The sequence below is a fragment of the Portunus trituberculatus genome, chromosome 2 (genome assembly GCF_017591435.1).
Source record: "Portunus trituberculatus isolate SZX2019 chromosome 2, ASM1759143v1, whole genome shotgun sequence".
NCBI classification, from domain to species: domain Eukaryota; kingdom Metazoa; phylum Arthropoda; class Malacostraca; order Decapoda; family Portunidae; genus Portunus; species Portunus trituberculatus.
This window is the reverse complement of record NC_059256.1, coordinates 2,783,219-2,803,218: the sequence shown is the minus strand read 5'-3', so window position 1 is coordinate 2,803,218 and position 20,000 is coordinate 2,783,219. Positions and strand designations below refer to the sequence as shown.

General features: G+C 44.9%; 2 protein-coding genes across 2 annotated transcripts in view; one reads left to right on the top strand and one right to left on the bottom strand.

Moving 5' to 3' along the window:
- Positions 1–11,578, bottom strand: part of LOC123502503 (KAT8 regulatory NSL complex subunit 3-like) — a 34,527-nt gene extending 22,949 nt beyond the window's left edge. Inside the window, 13 exon segments of the mRNA XM_045251628.1 lie at positions 71–218; positions 2,397–2,545; positions 3,782–3,918; positions 5,161–5,311; positions 6,678–6,821; positions 7,517–7,650; positions 8,146–8,273; positions 8,853–9,053; positions 9,237–9,357; positions 9,360–9,405; positions 9,619–9,822; positions 10,736–10,829; positions 11,421–11,578. Of these exon segments, the coding sequence (XP_045107563.1) occupies positions 71–218; positions 2,397–2,545; positions 3,782–3,918; positions 5,161–5,311; positions 6,678–6,821; positions 7,517–7,650; positions 8,146–8,273; positions 8,853–9,053; positions 9,237–9,357; positions 9,360–9,405; positions 9,619–9,822; positions 10,736–10,828 (1,656 nt within the window). The 5' untranslated portion in view covers position 10,829; positions 11,421–11,578.
- Positions 11,579–12,941: 1,363 nt separating this feature from the next.
- The window catches only part of LOC123501428 (wolframin-like), a 7,171-nt gene continuing 112 nt past the window's right edge, over positions 12,942–20,000 (top strand). Inside the window, 7 exon segments of the mRNA XM_045250257.1 lie at positions 12,942–13,141; positions 15,677–15,787; positions 16,054–16,156; positions 16,158–16,204; positions 17,055–17,151; positions 17,308–17,412; positions 17,615–20,000. The exon segment at positions 17,615–20,000 is cut by the window's right edge and continues 112 nt beyond it. Coding sequence (XP_045106192.1) covers positions 13,060–13,141; positions 15,677–15,787; positions 16,054–16,156; positions 16,158–16,204; positions 17,055–17,151; positions 17,308–17,412; positions 17,615–19,583 — 2,514 coding nt within the window. The 5' untranslated portion in view covers positions 12,942–13,059 and the 3' untranslated portion in view covers positions 19,584–20,000.

Below are 20,000 nucleotides of genomic sequence, written 5' to 3'. Positions count from 1 at the left end.
ACCCAAAACTCCCAAAACACCCCAAAAACACTCAAAAAACCCCCAAAACACCCTCAAACCCCCAACGTACCACAATGCACCTGTCCACCATGCTCTGGGTGACCCCCTCAATGTGTCTCTTCTGGCATGACAAGCGGAGGTGTGTGTCTGCGCCTCCCACCACCACCAGCCCCGTCTCCGCCCTCAGGTGAACTCGGAGGTCTTCAATGTCGTCAATGCTGCAAGGCGGGGCACAGTCACATACCGGGGCACAGCGGGGCATGGTATAGAGAAAATAAAGGAAACAAGGGGTATGGTTCGGCACAGCAAGGCACAGCAGGGCATACCAGGTCACAGCAGAGGCACAGCAGGGCATACCAGGGGCACAGCGGGGCATACTGGGGCACAGCGGGGCATGGTATAGAGAAAATAAAGCAAACAAGGGGTATGGTTCGGCACAGCAAGGCACAGCGGGCCATACCAGGGCACAGCAGAAGCACAGCGGGGCATACCAGGGGCACAGCAGGACATACCAGGGCACAGCAGGGCATGGTATAGAGAAAAATAAAGGAAACAAGGGGTATGGTTCGGCACAGCAAAGCACAGCGGGGCGTACCAGGACACAGCATGGGCACAGCGGGGCATACTGGGGCACAGTGGGGCATGGTATTGAGAAAAATAAAGGAGACAAGGGGTATGGTTCGGCACAGCAGGGACACAGCAGGGCATACCAGGGGCACAGCAGGGCATGGTATAGAGAAAATAAAGGAAACAAGGGGTATGGTTCGGCACAGCAAAGCACAGCGGGGCATACCAGGGCACAGCGGGGCATGGTATAGAGAAAATAAAGCAAACAAGGGGTATGGTTCGGCACAGCAAGGCACAGCGGGCCATACCAGGGCACAGCAGGGGCACAGCGGGGCATACCAGGGGCACAGCGGGGCATGGTATAGAGAAAAATAAAGAGAACAAGGGGCATGGTTCGGCACAGCAAGGCACAGCGGGGCATACCAGGACACAGTAGAGGCACAGCGGGGCATACCAGGGGCACAGCGGGGCATACTGGGGCACAGCGGGGCATGGTATAGAGAAAATAAAGAGAACAAGGGGCATGGTTGGGCACATTGGGGCATACCGGGGCACAGCGGGGCATGGTATAGAGAAAATAAAGGAAAGAAGGGGCATGGCGGGGCACAGCGGGGCAGAGTTTAAAAAGAGAAAAATAAATAAATAAATAAGGAGGAAAATAAGATGAAAGAGAAAAAGAAAAAAAAGAGAGAGAGAGAGAAAGATAGAGAGAGAAAGATAGAGAGAAAAGATAGAGAGAGAAAGATAGACAGAGAAAGATAGAGAGAGAAAGATAGAGAGAAAAGATAGAGAGAGAAAGATAGAGAGAAAAAGATAGAGAGAGAAAAGATAGAGAAAAGATAGAGAGAGAAAGATAGAGAGAGAAAGATAGAGAGAGAAAGATAGAGAGAGAAAAGAAAGAGAGAAAAGATAGAGAAAAGAGAGAAAAAGATAGAGAGAAAAAGATAGAGAAAAGAAGAGAGAGAGAAAAAGAGAAAAAGATAGAGAGAGAAAAGAGAAGAGAAAAGAGAGAAAAGATAGAGAAAAGATAGAGAAGAGAGAAAAAGAGAGAAAAGAGAACAAGATAGAGAAAAGATAGAGAGAAAAGAGAAAGAGAAAAGATAGAGAAAAGATAGACAAGAGAAAAAGAAGAGAAAAGAGAAAAAGAGAAAAGATAGAGAAAAGAGAGAAAGAGAAAAAAGAGAAAAGATAGAGAAAAAAGAGAAGAGAAAAGAGAGAAAGAGAAAAAAAGAGGAAAAAGATAGAGGGAAAAAGAAGAGAAAAGAGAAAAAGAGAGAAAAGAGGAAAAGATAGAGAAAAAGAGAAAATAGAAAAGAGAAGAGAAGAGAAAAGAAAAAAAAGAGAAAAGAGAAAAGAGAAGAGATAAGAGAAAAAGAGAAAAGAGAAAAGAGAGAGAAAAGAAAAGATAGACAAGAGAAAAAAAAAAAAAGAGAAAAGAGAGAAAGAGAGAAAAAGAGAGAAAGAGAGAAAAGAGAGAGAAAAGAGGAAAAGATAGAGAGAGAGAAAGAGAAAGAGAGAAAGGAAAAAGAGAGAAAAAGAGAGAGAAAAAGAGAAAAGGAAGAGAAAGAAAGAGAGAAAAATAAGAGAAAAAAATAAAAAAAGAAAGAAAAAAAGAAAATATAGAGAAAAAAGAGAAAAAGGAGAAAAAAGAAGATAAAAAAATAAATAAAAAAAACACCGGGGCAAGGCGGGGCACAGCGGGGCAAGGCGGGCACAGCGGGGCATAGTTTGAAATAAATAAAAAATAAATAAATAAAAATAAGAATTAAACAAACAAACAAACAAACAAACAAACAAAAACACAAACAAACACACAAACAAACACTAACCTCACATTAGCCGACTTTTCCCCGACAATAAACAGCGTCGGGGTTCGGCATTCCAGTAGGGGGTCGTCAGCCTCGCCCCGCCGCCCCGCCGCCCCGATCATAGGGAACCCCAGGCAGATGTTAGCCGTTACTGACTCCACCAACGACACCTATGGGGGGGGGAGAGGAGGGAGTTAGGAGGTACTTTAAAACACTCAAAACACACTCAAAACACACTTAAAACACTCTTAAAACATACTCAAAAACTCTAAAACACTCTTAAAACACACTCAAAACCCCTAAAACACTCTTAAAACACACTCTAAAACCTCTAAAACACTCTTAAAACACACTCAAAACCCCTAAAACACTCTTAAAACACTCAAAACCCCAAAAACACTCTTAAAACACACTCAAAACTCCTAAAACACTCTTAAAATACACCCAAACACACTCAAAATCTTTAAACACTCTTAGAACACACCCAAACACACTCAAACCCCTAAAACACTCTTAAAACATACCCAAACACACTCAAAACCCCTAAAACACTCTTAAAACACACCCAAACACACCCATAACAGCTACAACACTCTTAAAACACACTCAAACACATCCAATACACCTAAAACATACTTAAAACACTTAAATGTGTCCCAGATACTTAAAAATAGCCTTACCTACACTTAAAACACCCTAAACTGGCCTAAAACATTCCAAAAACACCCAAAACACTTCAAAACACCCTAAACACACCCAACACACCTCAAAACACACCAAAACACCTAAAAACACCTCAAAACATACCCAAAACACACCAAAACACCTAAAAACACCCAAACCCCCCTAAACATTTCAAAACACACCAAAACACCTAAAACACCCAAACACCCACAAACATTTCAAAACACCCCAAAAAAATAGTCAAAACACATCAAAACACCCCAAGTCACACCTAAAACACCCCAAAACACTACAAAACTCCTCAAAACACACCCAAAATACCCCAAATAACTCAGCACACACCCAAAACACCCTTAACAACATCCAAAACACCTCAACACACCTCAAAGCACCCTTAAAACAACCAAAACACCCCAAAACACACCCAAAATACCCCAAAACACACCCAAAATAACTCAAAACACACCCAAAACACCTTAACAACATCCAAAACACCCTAAACATCCCAAACAGCTCAAAACAGCCTAAGACACCCTGAACCACCCCAAAACAGGGCAAAACACCCAAAACACCCAAACAGCCCAAAACACCCCAAAAACATCCCAAAACACCCCAAAAACACCCTAAAATACCCTAAAACACCCCAAAACACCCTAAAACACCCCAAAACATCCTAAAACACCCTAAAACATCCTAAAACACCCCAAAACCCCAGTACTCACATGACAAGCGATGACAGCCCCAATGCCCCAGCCCATGAGCACCAGGGGGCTGCTGGGGTACTGGCAGCGGTAGTCCCCCAGCCTCCTCCGCACCTCACTCACCACCTGCTCCAGCACCACCTGCGGCTCACTGTGCTCTGGGGAGGTTAGGTTAGGTTAGGTTAAGTGAGGTGAGGGTTAAGTATACATACATATATACATATATACATACATACACACACACACACACACACACCGTAGTGTAGTGGTTAGCATGCCTGGCTCAACTAAGAGGGCCTGGGTTCAATTCCCGGGAAGCAGTGAGGTAAATGGGCGCAGCTCTTAATGTCTGGGGTGTGTTGAGGCAGCAGTAAATAGGTACAGGGTGTAACTGGAGGGGTTGTGGCCTCGCTGTCCCGGTGTGTGGAGTGTGTTGTGGTGTGTTAATGTGTAGGGTGTGTTGAGGCAGCAGTAAATAGGTACGGGTGTAACTGGAGGGGTTGTGGCCTCGCTGTCCCGGTGTGTGGAGTGTGTTGTGGTGTGTTAATGTGTAGGGTGTGTTGAGGCAGCAGTAAATAGGTACGGGGTGTAACTGGAGGGGTTGTGGCCTCGCTGTCCCGGTGTGTGGAGTGTGTTGTGGTGTGTTAATGTGTAGGGTGTGTTGAGGCAGCAGTAAATAGGTACGGGTGTAACTGGAGGGTTGTGGCCTCGCTGTCCCGGTGTGTGGAGTGTGTTGTGGTGTGTTAATGTGTAGGGTGTGTTGAGGCAGCAGTAAATAGGTACGGGGTGTAACTGGAGGGTTGTGGCCTCGCTGTCCCGGTGTGTGGAGTGTGTTGTGGTGTGTTAATGTGTAGGGTGTGTTGAGGCAGCAGTAAATAGGTACGGGGTGTAACTGGAGGGGTTGTGGCCTCGCTGTCCCGGTGTGTGGAGTGTGTTGTGGTGTGTTAATGTGTAGGGTGTGTTGAGGCAGCAGTAAATAGGTACGGGGTGTAACTGGAGGGGTTGTGGCCTCGCTGTCCCGGTGTGTGGAGTGTGTTGTGGTGTGTTAATGTGTAGGGTGTGTTGAGGCAGCAGTAAATAGGTACAGGGTGTAACTGGAGGGTTGTGGCCTCGCTGTCCCGGTGTGTGGAGTGTGTTGTGGTGTGTTAATGTGTAGGGTGTGTTGAGGCAGCAGTAAATAGGTACGGGGTGTAACTGGAGGGGTTGTGGCCTCGCTGTCCCGGTGTGTGGAGTGTGTTGTGGTCTCAGTCCTACCCGAAGATCGGTCTATGAGCTCTGACCTCGCTCCGTAATGGGGAAGACTGGAAGGGTGACCAGCAGGCGACTGTGGTGAATTACACACACACACACACACACACACACACACACACACACACACACACACACACACACACACACACCTGCCCTGCCCTGTGGAATCATGACAGGGATGGTCTTGGCCATGTGCTGGAGCTGAGCGTTGAAGAATCTGATCCTCCTCGGGGCCTGGGGGATGCTGCTGGGGGGGCCACTGGGGACCTGCACTATTATCACCGAGCCGTCCAGCTTCCTCTGTGGGCGGGGAGGGGGGGGTTAAGGTAGGTTAGGTTAAGATCAGTTAATATGACCCAAAACATCCTAAAAACATCCTAAAACACCCTTAACCCTTTCAATACAGACAAATTAGGAAGTCTCTCTCTCTTTCTCTCTCTCTCAGACACCAAGATGCCAACACCACCACTCCTTGCCTCTCTCTCTCTCTCTCTCTCTCACACACACACATCCTAAAAACACCCTTAACCCTTTCAATACAATGAAGAAATAAAAAAAAATTAGGAAGTCTCTCTCTCTTTCTCTCTCTCTCAGACACCAAGATGCCAACACCACCACTCCTTGCCTATCTCTCTCTCTCTCTCTCTCTCACACACACACACACACACATCCTAAAAACACCCTTAACCCTTTCAATACAATGAAGAAATAAAAAAAATTAGGAAGTCTCTCTCTCTTTCTCTCTTTCTCTCTCTCTCAGACACCAAGATGCCAACACCACCACTCCTTGCCTATCTCTCTCTCTCTATCTCTCTCACACACACACACACACACACGTACACACATACACACTGATAACAAGGAGTATCTGAGTATCTGTATTTCCTGATCATTTCTCAACATTCTTCTTCCTCTACACAATCATCTGCTTTCTCTGCTTCTTTCTCCCTTGCACCTTTCTTTATTTTCACGTCTTTTTTCTTTTTACGCAATTTATTTTACGCATAGCAGGTCCATGTTGCCTCGTCATGAATGCTGCTTCGGAAATACGCACTAAAAACTTTGAGTCAACATTCCAAGATAAATGCATTGACAACACCAGAATTTACGAGCATTCTCACGGCACTAACAAATTTTCAAATCGGATAATTGACTCCAAAACATTCCAAATTACACCAAAAACACTCCAAAACACCCTTAAATGAGACAAAACACTCAAAAACACCATTATACCTCCCAAAAACACAACAAAACACCATTATATCTCCCAAAAACACCACAAAACACCACAAAAACCCAAAACACCCTAAAACACCACAAAACACCCTAAAACACCTTGTACCTCCCAAAAACAAAACCCTTACACCTCCCAAAATACCACAAAACACCCTAAAAACCCACAACACCCTAAAAACACCACAAAACATCCCAAAAAACACTTATACCCCAAGAACACCCAAAACACCCCAAAACATTTTAACACCCAAAACACCACAAAACACCCTAAAACACCTAAAACACCTAAAACCCAAAAACACCCTAAAACACCACAAAACACCCAAAACACCACAAAACACCCCAAAAACCCAAAAAACACCCCACAAACACCACAAAACACCCAAAAACACCACAAAATGACCCGAAAACACCCCCAAACATTACGTACAGGCTTGTGGTGGTTGAGGGAGGGCACGGCGGGGTCCCAGGGCCTCTTGAGTAGCAGGTTAAGGGCCTCTACACTGGCGCCGCGGTGTGTGCTACTAAGAGTCACCATTTTGTCCACCAGAGTAGGGATCTTTGACTTCAGGGTCTGTTAGGGAAGGGAAAAATAGGTTAGGGTGGGTTAGGGTGTGTGTGTTTGGGTGTGTGTGTGTGTGTTCTTCTTTTTCTTCTTTTCAAAACAAACCCAAACATAATTAAAACTCACCCAAACATACCAAAATTCACCAAAACACACCAAACACACCTCAAAACTAACCAAAATTTCCCAAAATGCACCTAAACACCCTAAAAACACTCCAAAACACACCAAAACACTCCAAACACACCCCAAAACACAACAACACACCCAAAACACACTAAAATTCCCCAAACACACCTAAACACACTATACCACCCCAAAACACAGCAAATTCCCAAAACACACAGCAAAACTCACCAAAACACACCAGAACACCCAAAACACACCAAAATTCCCAAACACACCAAAACACCCCAAAACACACAAAATTTCCCAAAACACACCTAAACACTCAAAACACAAAACACCCAAAACACACCAAAACACCCCAAAACACCCCAAACACACCAAACACCCCAAAACACACCAAAACACCAAAAAACACCCCCAAAACACACCAAAAACACCCCAAAAACACACTGTACCACCCCCAAAACACCCCAAAATACACCCACTTGAACCCAGCAACACACAACTAGGCTAGGGACACTTATTCAACACAGCAGCAACACACAACCAGGAGAGGAGACACTTAATTAACACACCTGCAGAATATCCAAGTAAGCTGCTAGATAGGGCAGACTAAGGTGCTGGAGAAGGACTGAATGAAGCCACTGGGTTAGCTTCGAATCCCAGCTCACCCTTGCTAGTGCTTGACGGAACTTGGCTGCGGTCTTGTCTGGCGGGGAGAGAGAGAGAGAGGTGTCATGGGGTGGGGGAAAGAGAGAGAGGGATGAGGGTGTCAGGGGGAGAGAGAGAGAGAGAGAGAGAGAGAGAGAGAGAGAGAGAGAGAGAGAGAGAGAGAGAGAGAGAGAGAGAGAGAGAGAGAGAGATAATTAGATGCATACACAGTTAGAGTCAATATTGTAACTTCATTAAATCTAGCACATTTTCTCTCTCTCTCTCTCTCTCTCTCTCTCTCTCTCTCTCTCTATATTAGTCAGTCAGTCAGTCTCTCTCTCTCTCAACAACACAGCAACTCTCTCTCTCTCTCTCTCTCTCTCTCTCACACACACACACCTCTCTCTCTCTCTCTCTCTCTCTCTCTCTGTAAACACACCAAAACACTCTTAAAACACCCAAAACATCCACAAAACACCCTAAAACACCCTCTCTCTCTCTCTCTCTCTCTCTCTCTCTCTCTCTCTCTCTCTCTCTCTCTCTCTCCACTCACCAACAAGGGCTCTCCTCAGCACTGGTTCGTTGTGAGTGTCCTTAAGAGTGAGGCGGCCCAGGTGGTCTGTGTCTAAGATCTCCACTATCTTGCCGAACAGCCCTCCCTGCGCCTCCGTCCAGCCCTGCCTGTATGGGGGACAGTGGGTTAGGTTAGGTTTGGGGTTGGGTTGGGTTAGGTTAGGTTAGGTTTGGGGTGGGTTAGGTTGGGTTAGGTTAGGATTGGGGTGGGTTGGGTTAGGTTAGGTTAGGTTTGGGGTGGGTTAGGTTGGGTTAGAGCTAATGGCCACAGTCTTCACTATTTTAGCCCCTTCAGTACTGGGATGCATTTTTACCTTGAGTTTTGTGTGCCATTAGACCATTTTATTGACATTAGCAAGGGTCTTGAGTTTTGTGTACCATTAGACCATTTTATTGACATTAGCAAGGGTCTATGGAGGGCAGAAGATTAATGGCCACAGTCTTCACTATTTTCACCCTTTCAGTTCTGGGATACATTTTTACCTTGAGTTTTGTGTACCATTAGACCATTTTACTAACATTAGCAAGGGTGTATGGAGGGCAGAAGATTAATGGCCACAGTCTTTACTATTTTAGCACCCCAAAAACACCCAAAAACACCCAAAAAACACACAAAACACCAACAACACACCAAAAACATCTAACACCCACCAAAAACACCCAAAAACACCAAAAAAACACACTTACTTCGATATTTTCTCCTCCCAATCAGTCTCGGAGTCATCACCAGCCCTGCCTTCCTCTTGCCTGTTGTCTGCCTTGATCTGGTCCAGCCGGGCAAACACCACATGCCTCTCACACTCGCTCATGACCTGCTGGGCCTTGGTGAGGTCATAGGGCAATGGCTGGGACGGGGTCGGGTCACTGGTTACGTCAATGTATTCCTCGCTGTTTGGGGAGAGAGAGAGAGAGGGATGAGGGAGAGAGGAGTAGGGGGAGAGGTAGAGAGGGAAGGACAGGAGAGGAGGGGAGAGAGAGAGAGAGAATGAAGAAGAAAAGGAAGAAGAACAAGAAGAAGAAGAAAGAGAGAAAGAAAAGACTGATCTCTCTCACACACACACACACACACACCTGAGAGCAGAGCGGCCGAGGGAGTGAAGGGAGTGGTGGTTGTGGTGTGTCTGCCGTGCTGCCTTGGACATAAACAGTGTCTTCCGCGGCCTGGCCTGGGACGCTTCTGGTCGCCAATTGTAGGCCGTGCGTAGGAGTGGTCCAGCGTAACTACATCTGGTTCGCTCTCCTGTTGGGTTAGGTTAGGTTAGGTTAGAGAGGGAGAGGTGGTGGTGGTGGTAGTAGTAGTAGTAGTAGTAGTAGTAGTAGTAGTAGTAGTAGTAGTAGTAGTAGTAGTAGTAGTAACCAAGAAAATATTAAAATGATAAAGAGAGAGAGAGAGAGAGAGAGAGAGAGAGAGAGAGAGAGAGAGAGAGAGAGAGAGAGAGAGAGAGAGACACACCTGGCCACTAGCGAGCCGCAGCACTGAGGTGAACTTAGCGTGGGGGTCACTGAGGGAGACGCGCCCCCCTCTTGAGTCTCCCGCGTCCCCCAGCACCGGAGGACACCCGGGGGCGCGGGGCGATCCGGGGCGGGAGGAGGAGGGGGTGGTGGTGCCAGGGCGACGAAACGATGACATGGAGCCAATGAGCGATGCCGGGGAGACCTGGGGGGGAGGGATAGGTTAGGTTAGGTTAGGTTAGGAGGAGGAGGAGGAGGAGGAAAGATAAGAAAAGAAAAAGGAGGAGGAAGAAGAAGAGGAAGAGGAGGAGGAGGAGGAGGAGGAGGAGGAGGAGGAGGAGGAGGAGGAAAGAATAAGAAGTTAAAAGGAGCAAAATGTCATTAAAATAGTGAAGACTGTGGCCATTAATCTTCTGCCCTCCATACACCCTTGCTAATGTCAATAAAATGGTCTAATGGTGCACAGAAGATTAATGGCCACAGTCTTCACTATTTTAATTGAGTTTTGTGCACCATTAGACCATTTTATTGACATTACCAAGGGTGTATGGAGGGCAGAAGATTAATGGCCACAGTCTTCACTATTTTAATTGAGTTTTGTATACCATTAGACCATTTTATTGACATTAACAAGGGTGTATGGAGGGCAGAAGATTAATGGCCACAGTCTTCACCATTTTAATCCCCCACATGAGTTTGTGAAGCTGTAGAAAATCACCAAATAGTCACCACAAGGAATAGGGAAACACGTCAAGCTACTGAAGGGGTTAAGAACACACAGGAGGCAGTAAATAGTCACCAAATAGTCACCACAAGGAATAGGGAAACACGTCACGCTACTGAAGGGGTCAATACCTGGTGAAACAACGCTCACCAGGACGCTCACTAAAATGCCAATAACACTGAATTCTCAAATAGTTCAATTCTTACATTAGGAAAAAAAAAAAAATAATAATATCTTGGATCTCGGAACGGATTAAAAAATTATTACCATTATTTCCGATAACAAAAAAAAATAGAGACTTTGAATAGAAAACGAATTACATTTTTAATAATAATAAATCAAATCATAAAAAATAAGTCATCGGACACACGAACGAACAAACAGCCCCGCTTACCCTTGACAAGTGTGTGGCGCTGGCCGGGGGTGGGGGCGGGGCAGCGGGTGACGGGGCAGCCAGTAGACTCCTTATGTGTGAGTCTCCCTCCATGCTGTGAGAGAGAGAGAGAGAGAGAGAGAGAGAGAGAGAGAGAGAGAGAGAGAGAGAGAGAGAGAGAGAGAAAGAAAGAAAGAGAGAGAGAGAGAGAGAGAGAGAGAGAGAGAGAGAGAGAGAGAGAGAGAGAAAGAAAGAAAGAAAGAAAGAAAGAAAGAAAGAAAGAGAGAGAGAGAGAGAGAGAGAGAGAGAGAGAGAGAGAGAGAGAGAGAGAGAGAGAGAGAGTTAAAATGTACCTTATAACTGTCAAAATATTACTTCATTACGGCACTATCTCAATAAACACATCCCGCCTGCATAGCTCAATCAGACTCCATCATGGCTTAATCTAACTCTAATATGGGTTTATATAACAGAGGGAGTACTTTACCAGGACAGTACCAATAGAGCCACATTTATTGTAGAAATGCTAATAAATAATGTTCTAAAGTTATTAATTTCTGATAGGATAGAGAGAGAGAGAGAGAGAGAGAGAGAGAGAGAGAGAGAGAGAGAGAGAGAGAGAGAGAGAGAGAGCATATACCGCTAACTAACACAATCTCATTTATTCAACTTTCCCACGCCCACACGCCTTTGTACACGCCCTCACCTCACCAGCAGCGCCTCCTACACCTCCTCCCTCAGTCACCAGCAGGAGGGACGCACCAGGCACCAGGAAATACGAGAAATAAACGAGAAATAATACAATCTGTGGCCCAGCGAGGGTTTGTTTTGGTGAGAGAGAGAAAGATGGCGCGGGTTTTCATATTTTCCTGTTTTTTCCTCTTTTTTCCTCTTATTAGTGGTTGTTTTTCCTCTTCCTCTTCTTCTTTTTTTATTTTTCCTCTTTCTCCTGTTTTTCTCTCTTTCTTTCTTTATTTTTTCTCTTTTTTTCTACTCTCAGCGGGAGTTTTAAATGTTGAGGCTTGTTTTTTTCCTCTTCCTTTTCCTCTTTTTTTCTTATTTTCTTCCTCCTCCTCCTCCTCCTCCTCCTTCTTCTTTTCTTTTTTTCTTTCTTTTCTTCTTTTCTTCCTCCTCCTCGTCCTTTTTTTTCTTTGTTTTTCTTCTTTTTCCTTTTTCTCCTCCTCCTCCTCTTCTTTTTCTCTTTTTTCCTCCTCCTCCTCCTCCTCCTCCTCCTCCTTCCTTCTCTTCCTTCATTTTTTCTCCTCCTCCTCCTCCTCTCTTCCTTCGTTTCTTCTCCTCCTTTTTTTTCTCCTCCTCCTCCTCCTCCTCCTCTTCTTCCTTCTTTTCCTCCTCCTCCTCCTTCTTTTCCTCCTCCTCCTCCTCCTCCTCCTCCTCCTCCTCTTCTTCCTTCTTTTCCTCCTCCTCTTCCTTCTTTTTCCTCCTCCTCCTCCTCCTTCTCTTCCTTCGTTTCTTCTTCTCCTCCTCCTCCTCTTCTTCCTTCTCCTCCTCCTCCTTCTCTCCTCCTCCTCCTCCTTCTCTTCCTTCGTTTCTTCTCCTTTTTCCTTCTCCTCCTCCTCCTCCTCTTCTTCCTTCTTTTTCCTCCTCCTCCTTCTTTTTTCCTCCTCCTCCTCCTCCTCCTCCTCCTCCTCCTCCTCCTCCTCCTCCTCCTCCTCCTTCTCCTCCTCCTCTTCCTCTTCCTCCTCGTTCCCTTTTCCCTAAATTAACCAAAAAATAAAAATAAATAAATAAAAACACAAACACTCTTAAAAACTCAATAAAACACCAATAAACTAATAAAAACACCAAAAATCTAAATAAAACAGCAATATGAACTACAGAAACACATATTTTGACAGAAGGAGAAGTAGCGGTGGTGATGGTGGTGGTGTTAGCGGGTTAGCGGCAACACCTGCACCATCATTAATAAAAGAAAGAAAAACACCCTTAAAACTCATTAAAAAACACCAATAAACTCAATAAAACACCATTACTAACCACAGAAGGACATGTTTTGACAGAAGAAGTAGCGTGGTGGTGGTGGTGGTGGTGTTAGCGATCTAGCAGCAACACCAAAATCATTAAAATATCAAACAAACACACAACCACTCAATAAAAACACCAATAAACTTAACAAAACACCGAAAGAATAATAAAACACCAACATTAGTAACAGAAACACACATTTTGAACAGCAGTAGAAGTAGCAGCAGTAGTAGTGGTGGTGTTAGCAATCTAGCGGCAACACCAAAATCACCAGTTGGTCACCAGTACGCACGTGAAGGCCGCCCGGTGATAGGTGGCGGTGAGTCAGTGGCAGGTGGGCGTGCGTGGGCGTGGTTAGGAGCATGGCCGCCACTCTGCCTGTTGAGAGTGATGGCTCGTGTCACAAGGGCGAGAGGAAGGCAAGGAAGCAGTGGAGTGTGCAGGGTGAGTGTGTGTGTGTGTGTGTGTGTGTGTGTGTGTGTGTGTCAGTAGGCAACCAGCTGAGAGTGTTCCTAACTTAATATGGGACTAAAAATGTGTCTATAACTTTTTTTGCTAACCTAATGCTAACTTTGTTATGTGTGTGCGTGCGTGTGTGTGTGTGTGTGTGTGTCAGTAGACAACCCGCTGAGAGTGTTCCTAACTTAATATGGGACTAAAAATGTGTCTATAACTTTTTTTCCTAACCTAATGCTAACTTTCTTGTGTGTGTGTGTGTGTGTGTGTCAGTAGGCAACCAGCTGAGAGTGTTCCTAACTTAATATGGGACTAAAAATGTGTCTATAACTTTTTTTGCTAACCTAATGCTAGCTTTTCTTATGTGTGTGTGTGTGTGTGTGTGTGTGTGTGTCAGTAGGCAACCAGCTGAGAGTGTTCCTAACTTAATATGGGACTAAAAATGTGTCTAACTTTTTTTGCTAACCTAATGCTAGCTTTTCTTGTGTGTGTGTGTGTGTGTGCGTGTGTGCGTGTCAGTAGGCAACCAGCTGAGAGTGTTCCTAACTTAATATGGAACTAAAAATGTGTCTATAACTTTTTTTGCTAACCTAATGCTAACTTTCTTGTGTGTGTGTGCGTGTGTGTGTCAGTAGGGAACCCGTTGAGAGTGTTCCTAACTTAATATGGGACTAAAAATGTGTCTATAACTTTTTTTCCTAACCTAATGCTAGCTTTCTTGTGTGTGTGCGTGTGTGTGTGTGTGTGTGTGTGTGTGTGTGTGTGTCAGTAGGGAACCCGTTGAGAGTGTTCCTAACTTAATATGGGACTAAAAATGTGTCTATAACTTTTTTTCCTAACCTAATGCTAACTTTCTTATGTGTGTGTGTGTGTGTGCGTGTGCGTGTGTGTGTGTCAGTAGGCAACCAGCTGAGAGTGTTCCTAACTTGATTTTTGCTGTAGAAACCTGCTTAAACTGCATTCCTAACTTAATTTTGCTCTCGGAACCTTCTAACTTAATCTTGCTTATTTATTTTTTTTTTGTGTGTGTGTTAGTGTCTCAGTAGGGAACATGCGTATAGTGTTCCTAACTGACTGTAGAAACCTGTCTATAACTTGTTCCTAACCTAATCCTAGCGTTTTTTTTTTTTATGTGTGTTTGTGTGTCAAAACCTGCTTAGATTGTTCCTAACTTCATATTGCTCTAGAAATCTGCCCACTTCTCATGTTCCTAACTTCATATTGCTCTAGAAACCAAACTACACTGTTCCTAACTTAATTCTAGCCATGGGGAGCAGTTAGGGTGGTGGCAGGGCAGTAGCAGCAGTTCTGAGGTGGATGGGTGTGTGTGGTGGCAGTTAGGAAGGTTAATCTAGAAATATTAAACAATTAACTAATATTAGCAGTTAGGAGTGGTGGTATTGGTGGTGGTGGTGGTGGTGGTGGTGGTAGGGTTAAGGGGTGTGAGTAGAAGTTAGGAAGGTTTTGATCATTTCAGGAGTTAGGAAGGTTTTTATTTTTTTTATTTTTTATTTTTTTTAGGAAGTTAAATATAAATGCATCCTTATGGGGGAGGTGGTGGTGGTGGTGGTGGTTTTTTTGTGATGCATGCCATGTTCTTCATCTTGATCTCTTCCCTCCAGCTTTACTTAATTAAAATTGTATTGAATTAACTAACTTAATTAATTTTTTTTTTTTAACCTAACCTAACTTTGCCGGACCTAACTATTTACAACCCTAACTCTTCATTTTTTTTTATATATATATAATGTAACTTCCTATCGTAACTTTTTTTTATTAAAGCTTTTGTGAAATGTAACTTTCCTTAACCTAACCTTTATCTAACCTAACTCAACCAAGGGTATTTATTTATTTTTTTTAACAAAACCTAACTTCACCAAATCTAACTTCATCAAACCTAACTTCATCAAACCTAACTTTCAACAAACCTAACTTCATCAAACCTGACCTAAAAAAACCTAACGTCAACAAACCTAACTACCAATCCTAACTTCAACAAATCTAACTTCTTCAAATCTAAAACTCTACCAAACCTAACTTCATCAAACCTAACTGTACCAAACCTATCTCTACTAATCCTAACTTCAACAAACCTAACTCTACAAACCTAACTTTCAACAAACCTAACTCTACTAACCCTAACTTAACAAACCTAACTTCATCAAACCTAACTCTACCAAACTTAACTTCATCAAACCTAACTCTACCAATCCTAACTTTCACCTAACCTGTCCTAACTTAACCTAACTTAACCTAATATTTTTTCAATCTTAGTATATAAAAAAGATGAAGAGAAGAAAAATAAATAAATAAATAGCTATAATATTTCTACTACCACCACCACCACCACCACCACTACTACTACTACTACTACTACTACTACTACTACTACTATCACCACCACCACCATCACTACCACCACACTACCTAATATTATTGTTATTATTATTATTATTATTATTATTATTATTATTATTATTGTTGTTGTTGTTGTTGTTGTTGTTATTGTTGTTGTTTTGGCAGCTGGTGGGCCTAAGGGTTTGCTGCGGAGAATGCGTAGCCAGCTGGCGGAGGATGGGTGTCCAGAGAGCCAGCTGGTGATGGGACGCACCCTACTGGACCAGCTGAGCCAGGGTGAGAGAGAGAGAGAGAGAGAGAGAGAGAGAGAGAGAGAGAGAGAGAGAGAAATTTTGCTCCAATTTTCATTTTGAGAGAGAGAGAGAGAGAGAGAGAGAGAGATTTTACTTGAATTTTCACATTTTTAAGAGAGAGAGAGAGAGAAATTTCACTTGAATTTTCACATTTTTGAGAGATAGAGATACACACACACACACACACACACACACACACACACACACACACACACACACACACCATCACCACCTACTTATATTTCACAGGAGGAGGTGAAGGAGGAGGAGGAGGAGGAGGGGAAGAAGGCAGTGAATGGGAGGAGGAGGCAAGGTTGGCAGTGTTTTGGCTAACGCGCGCATCCCACCAGGGCAGCTGAGGCCACACACCTCCTACAACACTGCCTGGAGACAAACACAGGTATAGATGTGGTGTTTTGGGGTGTTTGGGCGTGGTGTTGTGGTGTTGTGTGACGATATCTGGTGTTTTGGGTGGTGTTTGGGATGTTTTGAGTGTTTTATGAAGTCTTGTGGGGGGTTTTAAGGTGTTTCTATTGTTTGGTGTTTTCAAGGCTCCAGGGATAGTTTGACAGGCTGCAGTGGAAGTTATTGGTGTTTTCAAGGCTCCAGGGATAGTTTGACAGGCTGCAGTGGAAGTTATTGGTGTTTTCAAGGCTCCAGGGATAGTTTGACAGGCTGCAGTGGAAGTTATTGGTGTTTTCAAGGCTCCAGGGATAGTTTGACAGGCTGCAGTGGAAGTTATTGGTGTTTTCAAGGCTCCAGGGATAGTTTGACAGGGTGCAGTGGAAGTTATTGGTGTTTTGAAGGCTCCAGGGATAGTTTTGACAGGCTACAGTGAAAGTTATTGGTGTTTTCAAGGCTCCAGGGATAGTTTGACAGGCTGCAATGGAAGTTATTGGTGTTTTCAAGGCTCCAGGGATAGTTTGACAGGCTGCAGTGGAAGTTATTGGTGTTTTCAAGGCTCCAGGGATAGTTTGACAGGCTGCAGTGGAAGTTATTGGTGTTTTCAAGGCTCCAGGGATAGTTTGACAGGCTGCAGTGGAAGTTATTGGTGTTTTCAAGGCTCCAGGGATAGTTTGACAGGCTGCAGTGGAAGTTAGCAAAATGTACATGGTTCTAGTTAATATATTGAAGTTATTGATAGGTTAAAAGGCTGTAGGGGAAGTTATGATCATTACCTACAGTTAAATACCCACCAGTGAAGTTTCCTGTCCTAACTAGCACCCCTCCTATAACTTCTCATCCACCAGGCATTTGTGAGCATAACTACCATGAGGTCCGGGAGTGTCTGTCCATGGAGCTGCAGGAGAAGCTGGCAAGGCGGGCTGGACGACTACTGTTTGCAAGGTGTGTGTGTGTGTGTGTGTGTGTAAATGTATCTTGTGTATAATGAAAAAATTAATAATATTTCGTACTTTTCATCTTTATAATAGACAATCAAAACACACACACACACACACACACGGACACGCACCTAACCTAACCTAACCTAACCTTCCCAAGCATAAGTGACGGGAATGAGGTTGTGAGCAGTAGCAGTTTGGCGCGTAGAATACAGGAAGTGGTGGCAGGGGATGTGGCCGCCCCTGCACTGACCCCAAGGCACAGGTGAGGGATTGGAGGGGCTGGAGGGGCTTGTGGGAGACTCAGGGGAAGGGAGAGAGCCATAGGTGAGGGATGGGGGGTCTGGGAAGGCTGGAGGAAGCAAGGGTGAGGAAAATTGATAGGAAATATGTCTTAATTTTTGTATAAGTGTAAGGTAAAGATTTTTAACCTAACCTAACCTAACTTAACCTAACCCACAGGACAGCCAGCCAGACCCCACAGCCTCAGCAGCCCCCACAGCATCCAAGAGTCCCAACACAGCCAGCCTGGAGGAGCTTTATGGCGGAGAACGTTATACTGAAGACCACATCATTTCAGCGGCTATTCTTCACCACCATGGCTGCATTCCCCCCCTGCATCACCTCCTGGCCCTCCCCCTCACCCCCACACACCACCGCAGCCCCTCCGCACTCCACTCTCTCACCCACAAGCCCCTCAAACTCCTGCGAGATGTTTACGATGCGTTTTTGCAGTTTTTCGCAGTCAGTTTGGTGTGTTTTGTTAGACGATATGGTGTTTTTGTTAGCGCATTTTGTATTGTGGTGTTGTCTGTGGTGTTGTATGTGTTTGGTTTGCGTCTGTCGGTGTTTAGCGGTGTCCTGCCAGTCGTGGTGTTCTGCTTAGGGTTTGTGGTGATGGTGGCTGCATCCTCGGCCATTTTGCTCAACGGAAAACGGCTTTCATGTCATCAAATGTGGTCGAAAGTGTTTGTTTACTTCTGTGGCGAGCTGGACGTCTCTGTTTCCGAGAGGCGGTTTAGGGCACAGTGCTGGCGGCCTTACGTTTTACTGTGTTTGTCTGTGTGTGTGTTTGTCAGTGCGTCACCTCTTGTCACACACACACTGGTTGTCGTTTGTCTGCCGCTACTCTGTCTGTTTAGCGTATTCATGTTTTTTGCCGCTGTTGACCACTTGGCGTTCTGGCACCTTGTCTCGCTGGCTCTCTACCTCCTTGCAGTTAATCCGAGTGTGGTAGATGTGGTGGGGGTCGGTGGTGTGGTACGTGGTGTTTTAAAGGCCATAGGTGTGGGGGAGTGGGTGTTTGGGGGTTCAGTTCAGGTATGGGGTGGTGTAAACATGAATTTTGGTGTTGGAACGATCATACACCTGCTGTGGTTCGTGTCGCTGGTGTGTGTTGGTGTGCGTGGCGCCACAAATTTACTGCCACACTTAGCAGGGTTGGTGTGGGTTCACTTAGCTGTGGTGGGGTGTGGGAAGGTGACAGCTGTGCGAGAGGTGCTGTTTCCAATCGCTGTGTGGCTTGTGCTGTTCTTGATCCCTGCAGCTGGCTCGATCACTGTGCTGTGTCTCCCGGCGGTCCTGTGTGCTGTGGTGTATAAAATCGGAGCAACTGAAGAAATCCTAGCTGTGGTTTTCGTTCTGTGTGGCTGTGTGGCGTTTTACTCCCAGCGTGTGTGGCCGCGATTAACCTCTGCGGTGTTTAAAGTCGCCATACTGTTCGCTGTGGCATTAACTCTTCTTAAACCTAACGCTGTCTTCACCCCTACACCCAGGCAACACTCGGCCCTGCAGTGGGATGTGTACAAGAACGTCTGTGCTGCTAAAACTACACATGCACAAAATATACACCTCTGCGCCCCACTGGTTGGCACCGCAGTCAAGTGGCGTGGCACTGTCTTGCAAGTGACAGTGACAGAAACCACGAACGCACCTTTAAAAATCTTATCATTTTTACCTACATTTCTCGAGCACCCTGTTAAGTGTTTCCTCGGCCACAGCTTCCCACAGTGCAACAGCAAGGACGCAGTAACGCAGAGTAGGTGTCTAGCTATCCGTGGTGCCTTAGGGGGGGCGGCCTGCTCCTTAGACGGTTGGAATGAGTATCAATTCGCCGCAAGACTTGTCATGCAAGAGTCTTATTGGAACAGCGGAGATGCGGAAGTTAGTTTGCACGCAGATAACACCTTTGCAAACTTCATGCTGGGTTTGAAGGGGGGGGAGGTGGTGGAGTTTACCGGCACTATGGTAGATGGGGTAGGCACTCATCACCTCTCTCTCTCTCTCTCGGCGATTAAATGCGTCTCTTGTAAACTCAAAGAATGTCCGGAAAAAATGACGTTTAATAGTGTTTCGAAATCGGAACTCTCGGATTTGTTTTTCCAAGCGGTTCGTGGTGTTTTTAATTTCATTTTTTCACCGACGTTAACTCTGTGATGTGTTTGGCGGTGTTTTGTTTGTGTGTGTGTGTGTGTTTTTGGGGTGTTGTGGGTGTGTGTGTGTGTGTGTGTGTGTGTGTGTGGGGAAGAAGGGGTGATTTCTGTGTATGGTAGAGTACAAAATGCACATACACACACACACACACACACACACACACACACACACACACAGAATATAAACTCACTCAAAAATATTCTCACTCAACTAACAAAACCCTCTCTCTCTCTCTCTCTCTCTCTCTCTCTCTCTCTCTCTCTCTCTCTCTCTCAAATCACAAAATAGGTGCTTGTTACTATCACTACTACTACTACTACTACTACTACTACTTTTCCTAACAGTGGTGATGCTGCGACAATTAATTCCAGGTGTTGATAAAATGGTGTATATTTTTGTAACTTGTGGTGTTGATACGGA